Here is a 14,269-nt window from a genome sequence, read left to right on the forward strand (position 1 = left end):
ATGGGTATCCGCGGACTAATGAGCTTTGTGGAAGATCATAGCAGTGAGTTCTTCACTGACGTGAAGTTACGGGACGCCAAAATTGTCATCGACGGCTATGCTCTTTTCCACCGACTTTGCTTCAATTCCAACTTGGAGCTCCGGTACGGAGGAGACTATGATTCTTTCGCAGATGTTGTAGAGGAATTTTTTGAATCACTGTTTGCTTGTAATCTGTGTCCGTACGTCGTATTAGACGGAGGGTGTGACATTTCAGATAAAAAGCTTGCGACGTTGAAGGACCGAGCCAGAGAGAAGATCCAGGCGGCCCATTCGCTCTCTCTGGGTGGGGGCGGGTGCGTGTGTCCCTTACTCACCCGGGAAGTGTTCATCCAGGTGTTGATCAAGCTGCAGGTACATTTTGTCCAGTGCTTCTCAGAAGCTGACCGGGACATTATGACGCTGGCCAATCACTGGAACTGCCCTGTGTTGTCATCGGATAGTGACTTTTGTATTTTTGACCTCAAAATTGGATTTTGCCCTTTGAACAGCTTCCAGTGGAGAAACATGAGCAAGGTCAAGGGCACGGGGACCTACTATATTCCTGCCAAATGCTTTTCCCTGGATGCCTTCTGCCGCCATTTCAGCAACATGAACAGAGCCCTCCTGCCTCTCTTTGCAGTGCTCTGTGGGAATGACCATGTTAATCTGCCCATTGTGGAGACGTTACTGAGTAAAGCATGTCTTCCCCTTCGCGCTGCTAGTCCTAAGGGGAGGCGACACCACCGAATTCTGAGGCTTCTGAACTGGCTGTCTCATTTTGCTGACCCTATCGAAGCACTAGATAACGTTCTCAAGTATCTCCCCCAGAAGGATCGAGAAAACATAAAGCAATGCCTCTACTGTTCCATGGAGGAATACCAGCAGTCCCAGGCGAAGCTGCAGGACTTCTTTCAGCGTGGGGCGTACGTCTGTCCAGATGCCTTAAATCTGGTGTTACCAGAATGGGTCCTGGTGGCTTTAGCCAAAGGCCAGCTGTCTCCTTTCATCAGCGATGCTTTGGTGCTAAGACGGACCATTCTTCACCCCCAGGTAGAAAACATGCAGCGGCCCAGCGCCCACAGAACATCGCAGCCCATCAGGCAGACCGTCTATGGGCTGCTGTCAAATGCCTCACCACATCCAAAACGCACGCCTCGGAGCACGCTGCCACCTCGGACTCGAGTTTTCAGTGAACTGGACAGGGTTAATAAAAATGTCCAGACATCGACTGTTGACCCAGTAGAGCTACCCCAGGATCATTCTGACCTGAGCAGATTAACAGAGGTAAGGATTCGCTGTCCTGATGAAACTTGTGCAAATCACTTTATGGGCCGCAATGTAATGTTTCGTGTATATTCTCTCTTAACATGACAATCCCAGGTGGGCTGTCACGTTGGCATCATTTCACAGATGAGAAAACTAGTGAAGCAGGTCATCCCTCAGCCCAGTGTCAGTGCTAAGACTCCAGCCTCACACTTTCAGCTCTAAATCTGGCCTTTCCACTGTATTTCAGTGGTCCGTATTTTCTTTGCATTTGTTACTATTATTTTTGTGCATGTACGTGGTACTGAGGATCGAACTCAGGGGCATTCTACCTCCGAGCTACACCCCCCCCCCCGGCCCTATTTTTTTATTCTTTATTTTGAAAAGGGTCTCACTAAGTTTTAGAGGGCCTCACAAGTAGCTGAGGCTGTCCATGAACCTGAGATCCTCCTGTCTCAGCCTCCCAAATACTGAGATTACAGCATGCACCCCCATGCCCAGCTATTACTTTTATATTAATAGCAGCTATCAGTAAATGGGGTTACATGATTTAAACAGAAGAGAGAATTCTGAACTCAATAATAAAGTGTGCATATAGGCATAATGAGCATCTGAGATGACATCAGATTTCAATTAATGGCAGCAGTGATGGTTAGATCGGATGCTTTTATTTTTTTGATGAGGGCCTTTAAGCTTTAGGTTTGTGGCAACGAAGTGACTTGCTTGTTTGACACTAAAAACGTAACTCAGCCTGCTTGTTGCTTAAATGTTACGCTTAGACCAACCCCCGTTTCAAGGGGGAAAAAGTTCTTATGGATTCCAGACTTACCTTTGCTCTATTACCTGAATATGTTACAAATTACCAATATGAAACCGCCTACATTGATAACACATTTAAACTTACAAATTAAATGTGATAAACTTACAAAACCAACCACAATACCCAGTGGATTTTTGTAGACCCAGAGGCCTCTTGGGCGCCAGTCCTCTCCGGGGAGTGGTGCTGAGCACAGGTCCAGGAGGGCGAGTGGCCTTCCTTCCCTGTGAGGGTGGAGGCGGCTTGCCAAGTGGCCTTTAGAGTGGGCGTGTTGGTCAGTCCTCCACCAGAAGCATACTGAAGTACCTCTTCCTTACACCCGGGCCAGGACTCTGTAGCTCCTCACCTTGGAGTTTCTAGCTGTTCTGTTGGCCCGGGTAGAATTTTCCTGCCCGCCAAGCTGGGGGACCTTTTGTATTTCTCTGATGCCTTCAGCCCCTGTTCATGTCCGCATTGGCCATGTGGATACTCTGTTGGGATGTTTCTGTTCAAACCCCTTCCCCAATTTCCTCTCCCATTGTGTTTTTACTCTTTAGAATGATTAAAAGAACAGTTCTTAGTGTAGTCATTTAAATTTTTATTATTTCCAGATACCCCTTTTGTGACCCACTTAGTCACAAAAGACGTCATTGCATACTCCAAGATGACAAAAATGGCTTTTGACTTTCACATTTAGATCTACAGTCTATCCAGAACGCTGTGTGTGCATGTGTGTGTTTGTGTGTGCACGCACGCGCGTGCACGTGTGAGACAGGAGTCAGGACAGTCCTCCCCCTTAGGGAAATCCAACTCAGCACGCGTGCCACGCTGATCAGAGACAAGTGTCCCCATACCTGCACTCAAAGTGGGGTGAAATTTGTGATGCCCATTTTAAGAAGACCAGACAGACAGACCGGAGAACAGTGGCCAAAGCCAGAGTTGGGGAGGGCAGGACCTCTCGGTGCTGCGGCACCACCTGGCTCTCCTCGGGCATGGATGAATAAATTCTGTATTCAGCCCAGTGCCTTTGGTTCTGTAACGCTAAACAGTACCAGGTGCAAAGGCGACTCCAAACGCAGATGCAGGTACAAGTATGAAGCCTCGCGAGAGTACCCATTTTCTTTTCAACGCAAAGTGGTGGTAACACCTGGTGTGCCTGGTGCTGGCCCTCGTGATACAAGCCTTACCTGGCGCGTTAATCCCCACATGGTCTTCATTTGGGCTGTTGGCTGGGATGGTACCATTCTGGATGCTAGTCGCAGTGGACAGAACTCCACTGCGACTCACACAGGAGGCTGACCGCGGAGAGTCACGGATGTGGGTGTATTTGGTGTATGAGGCCGTGCCCAGACCAGCCAGCTCCAGGCGCTTCTGCCTCTCGATGGCGGCTCCTTCCTCAGGCCTGAGCTTTCCCTTTCTGAGGGAAAGGAGCTGTCACATGCAATAGAACCTAAGCTTTAGGGGCCGTGAGCAGGGCAGGAGCACCTTGTGACGCTCGTCACACCCATTTCAAAGATGGTGAGACGGACAGACTGGAGGAAAGCCAGAAACGCTCCCCAGCCAGAGGCTAAAGTCCAGACTTTGGGGTGAAAGTTACAAGTTGAGAATTTCACAACTGAAGCACTTTGTGACAGGAAACAGTGTATTTTTAGCTTTATGAGATGTGCCAGAGCCAGCCGGCAAAAGTACGGGTTCTGAAGAGAGGTGTGAGGATGAAGAATTTAACTCTACGAATTTGATTCTCAGAATATTTCATTTAACATGGGGGAGCCGCCAGCCTACTATCTCTACTGGCCGACCCCTATTCTTGTTTTTTTTTTTTTTTTTTTTTTTTGGTGGTACTGGGGTTCCTGGAAGCCCTTCTACCTCTGGGCTACACTCCCAGACCTACTTTTATTTTTGGAAACAGGGTCTCTTAAGCCAGCACAGCTGGCTTCGAATCTGCGCGATCCTCCTGTCTCTGCCTCCCAAGCGCGGGGATTACAAGCGTGCGCCATCACGCCCGGCCATCTGACCCCTTCTTGGGTCAATATTTCCTACTGGTCGATGACTACGCCTGGGTCAGTATTCTCTATTGGGCCAACGCTGGGTTTGTTTTTCCAGAGGTATTTATACAGTTACAGGTCAATCAATACCCTCGTGCTACCACCACCAGAATACAATACAGACCAATCCAAAGCACATACATTACAGATAGGTTAATCAGTACCCTCGTGCCATCACCATCTGATCTTCTCCCAGACCTTTTACTCTGAACTTTCCATGACCCCAAACCTTGTTGACTCTGGGGGAAGGATAGTCAGCTGAGTCAGAGATATTAATCTAGGGGAAAGCCTTAATGGCTCCCCACAATTCCCCCTTTTTTACTATATTCAGAGAAGACTGTGCCTGTCTTAGGTTGTTTCCTTCAGGTATCAAGGATTACCCTCCTTTGGATAATACAGAGCTAAACTGTATATCCTGTCTTAGGTTTCCTTGTCCCAAGAAAACCTTACCCGTCATTGACGACCAGCCTCTTAAATGGGGGTACCCTTCAAAGGTAAATTGTGCACTTCTGCTGAAAAAACGTTCTCACTTTGCCCTGAGACCACACTTTTTCCCGAGTCTCTAATAAACAAGGTATTGGGCATATCATGTAACATAGGCATTTCAGCAAGACATTTTCTCCAATTAACACAATGATTTTTACATGTTGAATCAGTTTTACAGAGTAAACAAGTTATTAATGGGCTAACATTTTTATCTCCTTTCCCTGGGTAACCAGGGCCCCACAAGACCAAACCTTCAATAGCAGTTACTACTTGTCTGCAACACCACGGTGTCAACTGCAGACATCCCATCTTCTTGATATCCCTAGAAAAACCTAAGAGCGCACCAGTTCTTGAACTTTCCAAAATAACCAAAAGTACCAATTCTTTGTCCAAAATACAGTTACTATCAGTCTTTATACTATCAATTCTCCGTCCAAAATAATCTTGCCATTTTTACCAGTTCTTTGTCCAGTATAACCAAAAGTTTCCACAACGGGTGTAAAATTCAAAGCAAGTCCCAGCAGTCGTGAGTTATTCCTGAAGATAGTGATCTCCTGTTGTTCCCAAACAGCTGGATGAAGTATGGGATGATCTGGAACGTACGCCCACGTTTCAGTCATCAGCACTGATCCGAGAGTCTTCCAGTTTTGCCTGATCCATATGTCGCACGAGTCGCTCAGGTATCCACCGTGCATTATCTTCATCCTCTGGAAAAACACAAACATGCCCTCGTCCCCATATTAGTACGGGGTCAGGACCTTCCCAAATTTCTGTGCAAGGACCTTTCCATTTTACTAAAGCAAAATTGTTTTTGGAGGACGGATACCAGTATCTATCTGCTGCTGTGCGACCAGTTTTGTCAGCATTCAAGAAATTAATAACACCACCTTGACCCAGTTTTGTCGGCATTTAAGAAATCTAATAACACTTCCTTAACCATCAGGGTCTTCAATATCCAGGAAAACTGAACCCCCTAGTATCTTCTCTGTGTTTTTGCAGCCCGATTTATAGCTGCCTGAAGTGGTGATATTAAAGAAAAAGGTCTGTGTTTTTTATTGCTTTGTTTAGCAAATGCTACATTAAAGAGTGAAGGCAAAGCGCCACAAAGGCGCTCTATGTTAGTTTCTCTAAGAATATGAAGCGTATCTTTTAACCTATGTACAAAAAACAAAAAACGAATTTTCTGACCCACTGTATATTACAATTCACACGTTAGGCGCCTTCATTTTCTTAGTTTCTCTTCATTTTCTGTCTCAGTTTCTCTAGCACAAAGCATCTTCTTTAGTGACCTATTATATATTACAATTCCCACGTTTCACCACCACCACAAGCGCGCTCTTTTTCTATTCAGCGGTGTCCTTCACGGGATCCTCGGTTTCAGAATTTCCCCGTACGGGCCACCACCATCTGATCTTCTCCCCAGACCTTGTTGACTCTGGGTGACGTCCACACAGACTCATCCCCACAGAGATGTTCTTTCTCTTTAAGTTTAGGAGATTCCTCGTAAAGTAGTTAACTACATCCAGGAGCCTTGTTGTTCTACTGAGAGCATCGTGCATATTTCTAATTGGAAAATTCCTTATCACAATATTGTTATTGGAACCGCTGTGTCTATGGAGTCGTGGTGCTATTCTAGAGCCTCAGCCCTGCAATGAAACTCTTTTGTGAACTATGATGTATCTCATTTCAGGTTCTAGCTCTGTTCTCAGCTGTCAACCACACTGCTGGCCAGGGAGCAGGTGCTGAAAAATGCCTCCGACTCTCCTTTCCTCCCATAAAGAAATACTTTTCTGGCTGCATGCAGATACTAGGAATACAACTATTTCTTTTTCTCAAAGTTTGATTATGAAGTTCCCGTGACGTTACTCTTTTAAAAATCTCAGTGTCAAGCCGGGCGTGGTGGAGCACGCTTGTCATCCCAGTACTTGGGAGGCTGAGACAGGAGGATTGCAGGATCACAGCCAGTCTCAGTAACTTAGTGAGGCCCTCTGCAACTTAGTGAGACCCTGTTTTAAAATAAGGAATAAAATATAGGCCTGGGAGCGTAGCTTGGAGGTAGAATGCCCCTGAATGGAATCCCCAGTTCTGAAGAAAAAAAAAATCTCAATGTCCTTATCTGCAGAAGATTGTGGCCTCTAAGGTCCTTTATAGTTGTTCAAAGCCCTAAGTATTGTTAACTACGAGACTTTTATTTATTTACTTATTTACCTTTAGTACTGGGGATTAAAGCCAGGAGCATTCTACCTCTGAACTACACCCCCAACCCTTTTATCTTGAAACAGGTCTTGCTAAAATGCTGAGGCTGGCCTCCAACCTGTAATCTCCTGTCTCAGCCTCCCAAGTACCAAGATTACAGGCCCATGCCATCCGCTCTGAACTTTGATTCGAAGTCCACATTACTTTAAAGCTTCATGAAGCAAAAGTGAGTGTAAGAAAAAGTCACTGTAAGCCAGTGCATGTGGTTCTTAAAATACCCTCAACTCCTTTGAAAACACTTTAACCTCTGGACAGCCCCAGTTTGGATGAAGTGAAAGGCAGCCAAGCATCGGCAGGGGTGCACGAGACGGGACTGAAGCAATACGAAGCCGTGCGGTGCGGTCCAGAGCGCCGTGAGAAGGCTTTCTTCCGGCTGTGAGCAGCAGCGGCATCGTGGAAAGCAGAGCCTGACCACGCGCTGACCAGCAAGAGCGGGTGGAACCTGTTTCTCAAAACAGAATACCTGGGCTGATAGGTAGCGCGAAGGCTCCTGGGGTCGACTCAAGATGAGGGGCAACGGCCCGGGGACGGAGTGCTTAACAAGCAACCTGCAGAGAAGACACAGGGACCTCGGGCAGGAGTGGCCAGGACACCACCCGGCCAGGTTCATTAAGCACCTCATTTTCTAGTCTCATTTGGGATTGAACCCAGGGGCATTCGACATCTAAGCTACACCCCCAGCCCTTTCTATTTTTTATTTTGAAACGGCCTCAAACCTGCGATCCTCCTTTCTCAGCCTCCCATGTACTCGGGTTACAGGCATGCACCACCACACCTGGCTATTAAGCACATCGATGTTATAAATGTCTTGGAAATGGCCAATGTTTTTCCACAGGAAAGGAAGGTAAGTTTCACACCCGACATTACGTGTCTTCATGTGAGCCAGGCGCGGTGGGCACGCTTGTAATCCCAGCATTCGGGAGGCTGAGACAGGAGGATCGCAGTTCACGGACAGCCTCAGCTACTTAGTGAGGCCCTTCGCAACTCAGTGAGACCCTCAAAATAAAGAATAAAAAATAGGGCAGGGGGTATAGGTCGGAGGTAGAATTCCCTGGGTTCCATCCTCAGTGCTGCAAAAAAAAAAAAAAAAAAAAAAAATCTTTGTTATCAAGCAAAAAAGAAGACAAACCCACCCCTAAAGTCACACACTGCCTCTCTGCTGTGTATTTCCAGCTCTCGCCGGGCAGGCGGCAGATGATTCTGTTGGAGACCCTGAAGGTGAAACAGGCCACCCTGGAGCCGGTGCCCGCTGCTCTGAAGCTGCCCATTGCCGTCACCTGCTACTGGCTGCAGCACCCCGAGGTCCAGGCAAAGCTCCATCATCTCCAGGCGCTGCTGCTGGGGATGCTGCAGGGGCCCCTGGAGGCCGCCGTCCTCAGCCCAGGTAGGATCTTGGGAGGCTGAGACAGGAGGATCTGGGTTCCCAGACAGCCTCAGCTACTTAGTGAGGCCCTTTGCAACTCAGTGAGGCCATCTTTCAAAGTAAAGAATAAAAAAAAAAAAAAAAAAATAGGGCAAGTTGCCTATACATTGTGTCTACCCAGGAGTTTACACAAACAGAAAAAATTATATATTCTTTGCCCCTGGTCAGTTACATGAGAACTCAGAGGTGGCAGCACCAAAACGCCATTCTTTCGTTGGTATTTCTGATGGCTTCCGTGCGTCAGGCTGAGTGCCGGGGGCGCGACCGCCATGGCTGGTACCGCTCATCCCACCTGCCTGGGCCGCGACTCCTGACCACCGTTCTGCTGCCGTTTGCATTTCACACCCCGTCCCATGGTTCACAGCGTGGCATCAGCTCCAGAAACGGACTTCAAATGGCTAGAAGAGAAGCTTCTGGATCCTTAACCACCACAGTAAACACCGTATCGGTGCCTTTTTTAAACCTTTTTCCCTCTATTGTGAGTTTCCATTTGTATATAAGAACTGACAGAAAAACCGCTGTATAGAAAAACATGGAGGCGACGTGGTCTGTGCTGACCCCGAGAAATAAACGTCGACGCGTTGAAACACCCAGGTCACTAACGTGGCGTTCCCTGGAAAGATGGTGGATGTTTTAATACTATCTGCACGTGTAAAGTTGGTACAATCAAGAAGAGAACTGTGTGGAATGGTAACTAGTAGCCACCTGTGGCTAAATTTAAGTTAAAATTCAGCTTCTCAATCAAACTGGCCACATCCGTGTGTGGACGGACTAGGGATTCAACCCAGGGGCATTCTGCCTCCAAGCTACACCCTAAGCCCTATTTTATTTACTTTTTACTTGGAAGCAGGGTCTTACTAAGTTACCACACACTGACCTCGAGCCTGTGCTCCTCTTGTCTCAGCCTCCCAAGTACTGAGGTTACAGGTGTGCGCCACCATGCCCGGCCTGTGGGTTTGTTGGTTAAGTTTTTTAGAGTAAGTGAAATGAAAGAATGAAACGCATGGACCCTAGGACATCCCAGGTACTAAGGCCCCAGCCTGACGGTCGCATCAGAGGGGCTGCGGGTTTACAACAGCAGGGAACGCCAAACACGGCGCTCTGGACACAGGCCGAGGCCATCGCCTGTCTCGGGACAGTAAGTCCAGCCCAAGGGATTCCCCAGAGCGCGAGCCTGTGACCCCGCCCCGGGCCTACAGGAGGGCACGCCAGGGCGCTGCTTTTCTTTAGGAAGCTTGGCGCCCAGGCCCAGGCAGGCCCAGGGCCTTGCTGCTCAGCAGATTCTGCGGATGTTCAGACGCACCCAGGGGCCGCCGATCCCCGGGCTTCCCGTGCCCTTTTGCTCTGTAAGCTGCTCTGCCAAGTTCTGAGATGCTCCTGAGTCCCCTCTCTAACAGGCTGAGGTGTGCTCTCAACACGCAAGGCGTTTCTTCACAACAGGGCGCCCCAGCCGGGGCTCCAGGGAGGGAAGAGAGCGGCGCAGAAAGAGTGCTCCTCGGCCTGTGCCGCTTGCCGACCGCAGGCCACTGGGGCGCGCACATGCGGGCGCTGGACCAGGGGACTGCATCGTACTTCAAGGAAATAGTAGGGTTGACCAAGCGGGGTCGCCATTACAAAGCTCCTTCAGTAGAAAGAGTTCAATTTATTCAGCAGGGCATTTACAAGCCTGAAGAGAAAAAGCTGTCCGTTTTTAGAGAGAAGCACGGGGGTTTTTGTTTTTTTGTTTGGTGGTACTGAGGATAGATAGGGGCCTTCTACCTCTGGACTATATTCCCAGGCCTATTTTATATTTTTATGTGGAGACAGGTTCTCACTGAGTTGCGGAGAGCCTCAATACATAGCTGAAGCTGGCCTCGAACCTGCGTGATCCTCCTGCCCCAGCCTCCCAAGTGCTGGGATTACAAGCGTGCGCCACCACGCCTGGCAAGAAGCAGTGTGTTGAGCTAAACGTTGTTGTGTGTGGAATTTGTAGTTTTGTATGTGGAGATTAAGACAAGCAGACAGTGTTTCTGGAAATCCTGCTCCTGGATTCTCTCTTTGTGCAGGGAAGGAAGGTGGCGCTAAGGCGTTGTTACAGGGCGAGTTCCGAAGGGCAAGGGAGCCGCTGCAGCTGGGCCGGGCCCTGGACTTGGACGCGGCTCACGCCTTCTGCCAGTGGCAGAGCTGCATCCAGATGGGGCTGTACCTCAACCAGCTGCTCTCCACGCCGCTGCCGGAGCCAGACCTGACTCGGTAAGCGTCACGGGAGACTTCAGACACATACACACCGCAGCCAACGGTGCCACTCACACCTAAAATAAAGAAGCCACTTTAAAAACTTTACTTAGCTGGGTGTGGTAGTACATGGTTGTAATCCAGTACTCCGGAGGCTGAGACAGGAGGATCGCAAGTTCAAGGTCAGCGTCAGTTACTTAGTGAGGCCCTTGGCAACTCAGTGAGACTGTGTTTCAAATAAAGAATAAAATCAGGCTGGAGGTTTAGCTCGGAGGTAGACTGCCCCTAGGGCTCAACCCCCAGTTCTGAAAAAACAACAAACTTTAACCTTAATGTAGTTGATCTTGAATCACTGTTATTACTAATGGGCAGCTGGAGACAAGGAAAAATGTTAAATTATTTCCATTTTCCCCAAGGAAAGTTTCCATGATTAATCTCATTTTGAAAGCTCATTGGGGACAGAGGCGGATTGGGGTAGGTAGAGCTCACGCCCCACTTCCCGCAGGTGTTTGTGTGAGGCTCACTTCCTGGAGGCTGACTCGTGGCCCTCTCTCCCTCCCGGTCGCTGCAGGCCTGTTACTTCACTGTGCTTTCTGAATTCCACTTTTTCCTTGTCCTTACTTGCTCACTCAAGCACGGAGTGAAAGGCAGAAGCCCTGCCCCAGGAGCTCTGCAGCAGGAGGTGACCCAGGGGGCTAAGGGGGAGAGGCAGGGTGGAGGCCGAGCCCTGAGCCGGGAGGAAGTGTTACATCCCAGGAAATGCTGGGCAAGACAGAAAGACCTGCCAGCAGGACGCATCTACTGAGAGCGTGGCGACCGGCCGCGGGCTGGACATCCCGTGAGTGTCCACCCAGGAGGCACGAGGGGCAGAAGAGGGTGAAGTCGGAGATGAGAGCGCTCGAGATTGCAGGCGCGTGGCGTCCCTCCACTCACATGCGAGCCGAGCACAGGGACTTGTGTGTCACGCCTTCACCCCGTCCCTGGAGTACTTGGGGTGAGTGGCGCTAGGTGCTGGTGTATGAAATACGGAGCTGCGCCTGGAAGACACTTCAAGGTTAGAGGCCACTCAGCGGTAAACGGTGCTGCCACTGCATCTCAGTGTATCTGAGAGAACCAAGAAGCCTCTGCCGAGTAAGGTTAGCTGGTTTCTGACCATAGAGTCATGACTCTCTTCCTTTGATAATTTAGGTCATTCTTGATTTTTTTTTTTCTTTTTTCTGTGTGTTTGGTACTGGGGATTGAACCCAGAGGCATTCTACTTCTGAGCTACACCCCAGCCCTATTTTTTATTCTTTTATTTTATATTTTGCAGGTCTGGGGATGGAACCCAGAGGCACTTGGTCTCCAAGCTACACCTATACCCATTTTTTATTTATTTTGAAACAGGGTCTCACTGAGTTGCGGAGGGCCTAAGTTGCTGAGGCTGGCCTCGAACCTGTGATTTTCTGTCGCAGCCTCCCAAGTGCTGAGGTTAAAAGCGTGTGCCACCACGCCTGGCTAGGTCATTCTTGCCTGGATTCTCCCTGGCTGCCACAGATCCCTGTACAACAGGAAGAGCAAGGCCAAACAGTTCTGGCCGCCATGCTTTCAGCAGCAAGGCTGTTGTGTCTCGGCGTAATCAAGGCTGTACCTGGACACTGATCAAAGGCCCCGCGTCAAACGCGAAGGGACCAGTGAGCAGCTCTGGCCGAAGTCATGTACATTAGGGGAATCCAGTTAATCCCGTTTCCTATTTGTGAAGTAGGTTTTAAATCCAACTGAATTACCTTAAAAATCATGCCATTACAATTTTCTGGTCTTTTAACAAACTGCCTGTTTGGTTTATCAAGATCGTTTTAAAGTCCTTTTCAGGGAAGTGTTAAGGGGCCCACTCGGCTTGCAAATACCAGTCAGCATCATTTAATTTGTTGATTAAAAAAAAAGTCTTTAAATATCACCAGCCAAGAGGTAATCATTTTAACTACTTGGCTTCTTCCAACAAGGAACAAGACTCAGTTACTTTAATAATTTTACAAGAACAGTCAGAGCTCTGGGCGCGGTGTCCTTGTTGAAGCCACGCCGTCACTCGCGCTTGGCGCACCTTCTCACCTGTTGCTCTGAACCCCTTTCTCTCTGAACAGGCTGTACAGCGGAAGCCTGGTGCAGGGGCTGTGCCAGCGACTGCGTGCGGCGGCCTCCGCGGACAGCCTCCTGAGCAGCTGCCCCGAGGCCCAGCACCTGTACGGATGCCTGCTCGGCGCCACGCAGCCCTACGCCCCGGCCCAGCTCTTCCTACCCAAGGGGAAATCAGGTTCTAAAACAAAGAAGCAAAAGAAAAAGGGGAGCCGCTGGCCCAAGAACAGAGTGGGAGCCACCGCCCGGACCTGGCACCAGGACAGCAATCGGTTCAGGCTGTTAATGGAGGGAAACTTGGAGGACCGTGTGGAGGCCCCCGAGCTCGAATGAAACTCAAGGCTGCAGCAAACTCCATGTGTAATTCTAACATGCTTCTCTTAACCACCCCCTTGACATAATTCAGCTTTTTTTCTTTAGGACTAACCTGTTAAGAAGGCATAAACATTCCAACGGGTAATCTTTGAATTACAAGGGATTTTGTACTTTTCATAAAAATACAACCTGATTTAATACATTTCTCTATGTCTTAAGCACACGTGTGAAAGAGCATTTGTATGCTCATGTTCCATTTCAATAAATTAATAGTAATATTCTCTAAATGTGTGTGTGTGGTACTGGGGGTTGAACCCAGGGGCATTCTACCTCTGAGCTACACCCTCAGCCCAATTTATTTCTTATTTGGGAACAGGGTCTCGCTAGGTTGATGTGAGTCCCACTACTTGCTGAGGCTGGCCTCGAACCTGTGATCCCCTCATCTTCCCAAGTACAGGGATTACAGGCGTGCGCCACCACGCCCAGCTCTCAATTTTAAAGTGTGACAGCTTAGCTAGCTTTATTTACAAAATGAGAAGTTCTTTACTTCCATCACTTCCCACAAGTAGACGCTGACAATCATTTTTTTAAAAATTTAAAAGCTGGGTGTGGTGGCACACTCTTGTAATCCCAGCATTCAGGAGGTTGAGACAAGAGGATTGCAGTTCGCAGACAACCTCAGCTACTTGGGCCCTCCGTGACTCAGTGAGACCCTGTTTCAAAATAAAGAATAAAAAATAGGGCTGGGGGTGTAGCTCGTAGGTAGAATGTCCCTGGGTTCCATCCTCAGTACCACAAAAAAAGAAAAAAAATTCATATTCTTTTCTTTATAGTATGAAAAGTCTGGGCCATGAGAGACAGAAGTTAGGATACCAGACAGAATAAAGAAAGAACTAGTTAATGAGACTATGCAGGTGTAAGCACCCTAGGGACCTGCCCGGGGTATGGGGTTTTTTGGGTTTTGTTTTTGGGGGTTGAACCCAGGGGTGTTCTACCTTTGAGCTATACCCCAGCCCTATTTTATTTTTTGTTTGAAAACAGGGTCTTCACTACGCTGCAGAGGGCCTCACAAAGTTGCTGAGGCTGGCCTAGGAACCCGCGACCCTTCTGCCTCAGCCTCCCAGGTACCAGGACAACAAGTGTGCACCACCACGCCCAGCACATGCCAGGTTAAAGCTGATGCTGAAACTGTCATGGCCACAGCAACAGAAGCAGCATATGAGCTGCTGGATCTAGAGGGGGAAACAAATGAGTAGAAAGAGAAAATAAAAAGCACATGCAGCGAGGCCAGGTGCCGAGGCCGAGACAGGAGGACCACAGTCTGCGGCCTGCCTCAGC

The 14,269-nt window shown here is 48.7% G+C and overlaps 1 protein-coding gene across 1 annotated transcript; it reads left to right on the forward strand.

The window, feature by feature from the left end:
• ASTE1 (asteroid homolog 1) lies at positions 1–12,949 on the forward strand (the record flags this gene model as incomplete). Its single annotated transcript, XM_080696622.1, has 4 exons — positions 1–1,305; positions 8,041–8,251; positions 10,336–10,522; positions 12,625–12,949. 4 exons carry the CDS (start codon positions 1–3, stop codon positions 12,947–12,949), a joined length of 2,028 nt encoding a protein of 675 aa, XP_080552748.1.
• Positions 12,950–14,269: the final 1,320 nt, after the last annotated feature.

The sequence above is a fragment of the Muscardinus avellanarius genome, assembly GCF_963383645.1.
Source record: "Muscardinus avellanarius genome assembly, chromosome: 5".
Lineage (NCBI taxonomy): Eukaryota > Metazoa > Chordata > Mammalia > Rodentia > Gliridae > Muscardinus > Muscardinus avellanarius.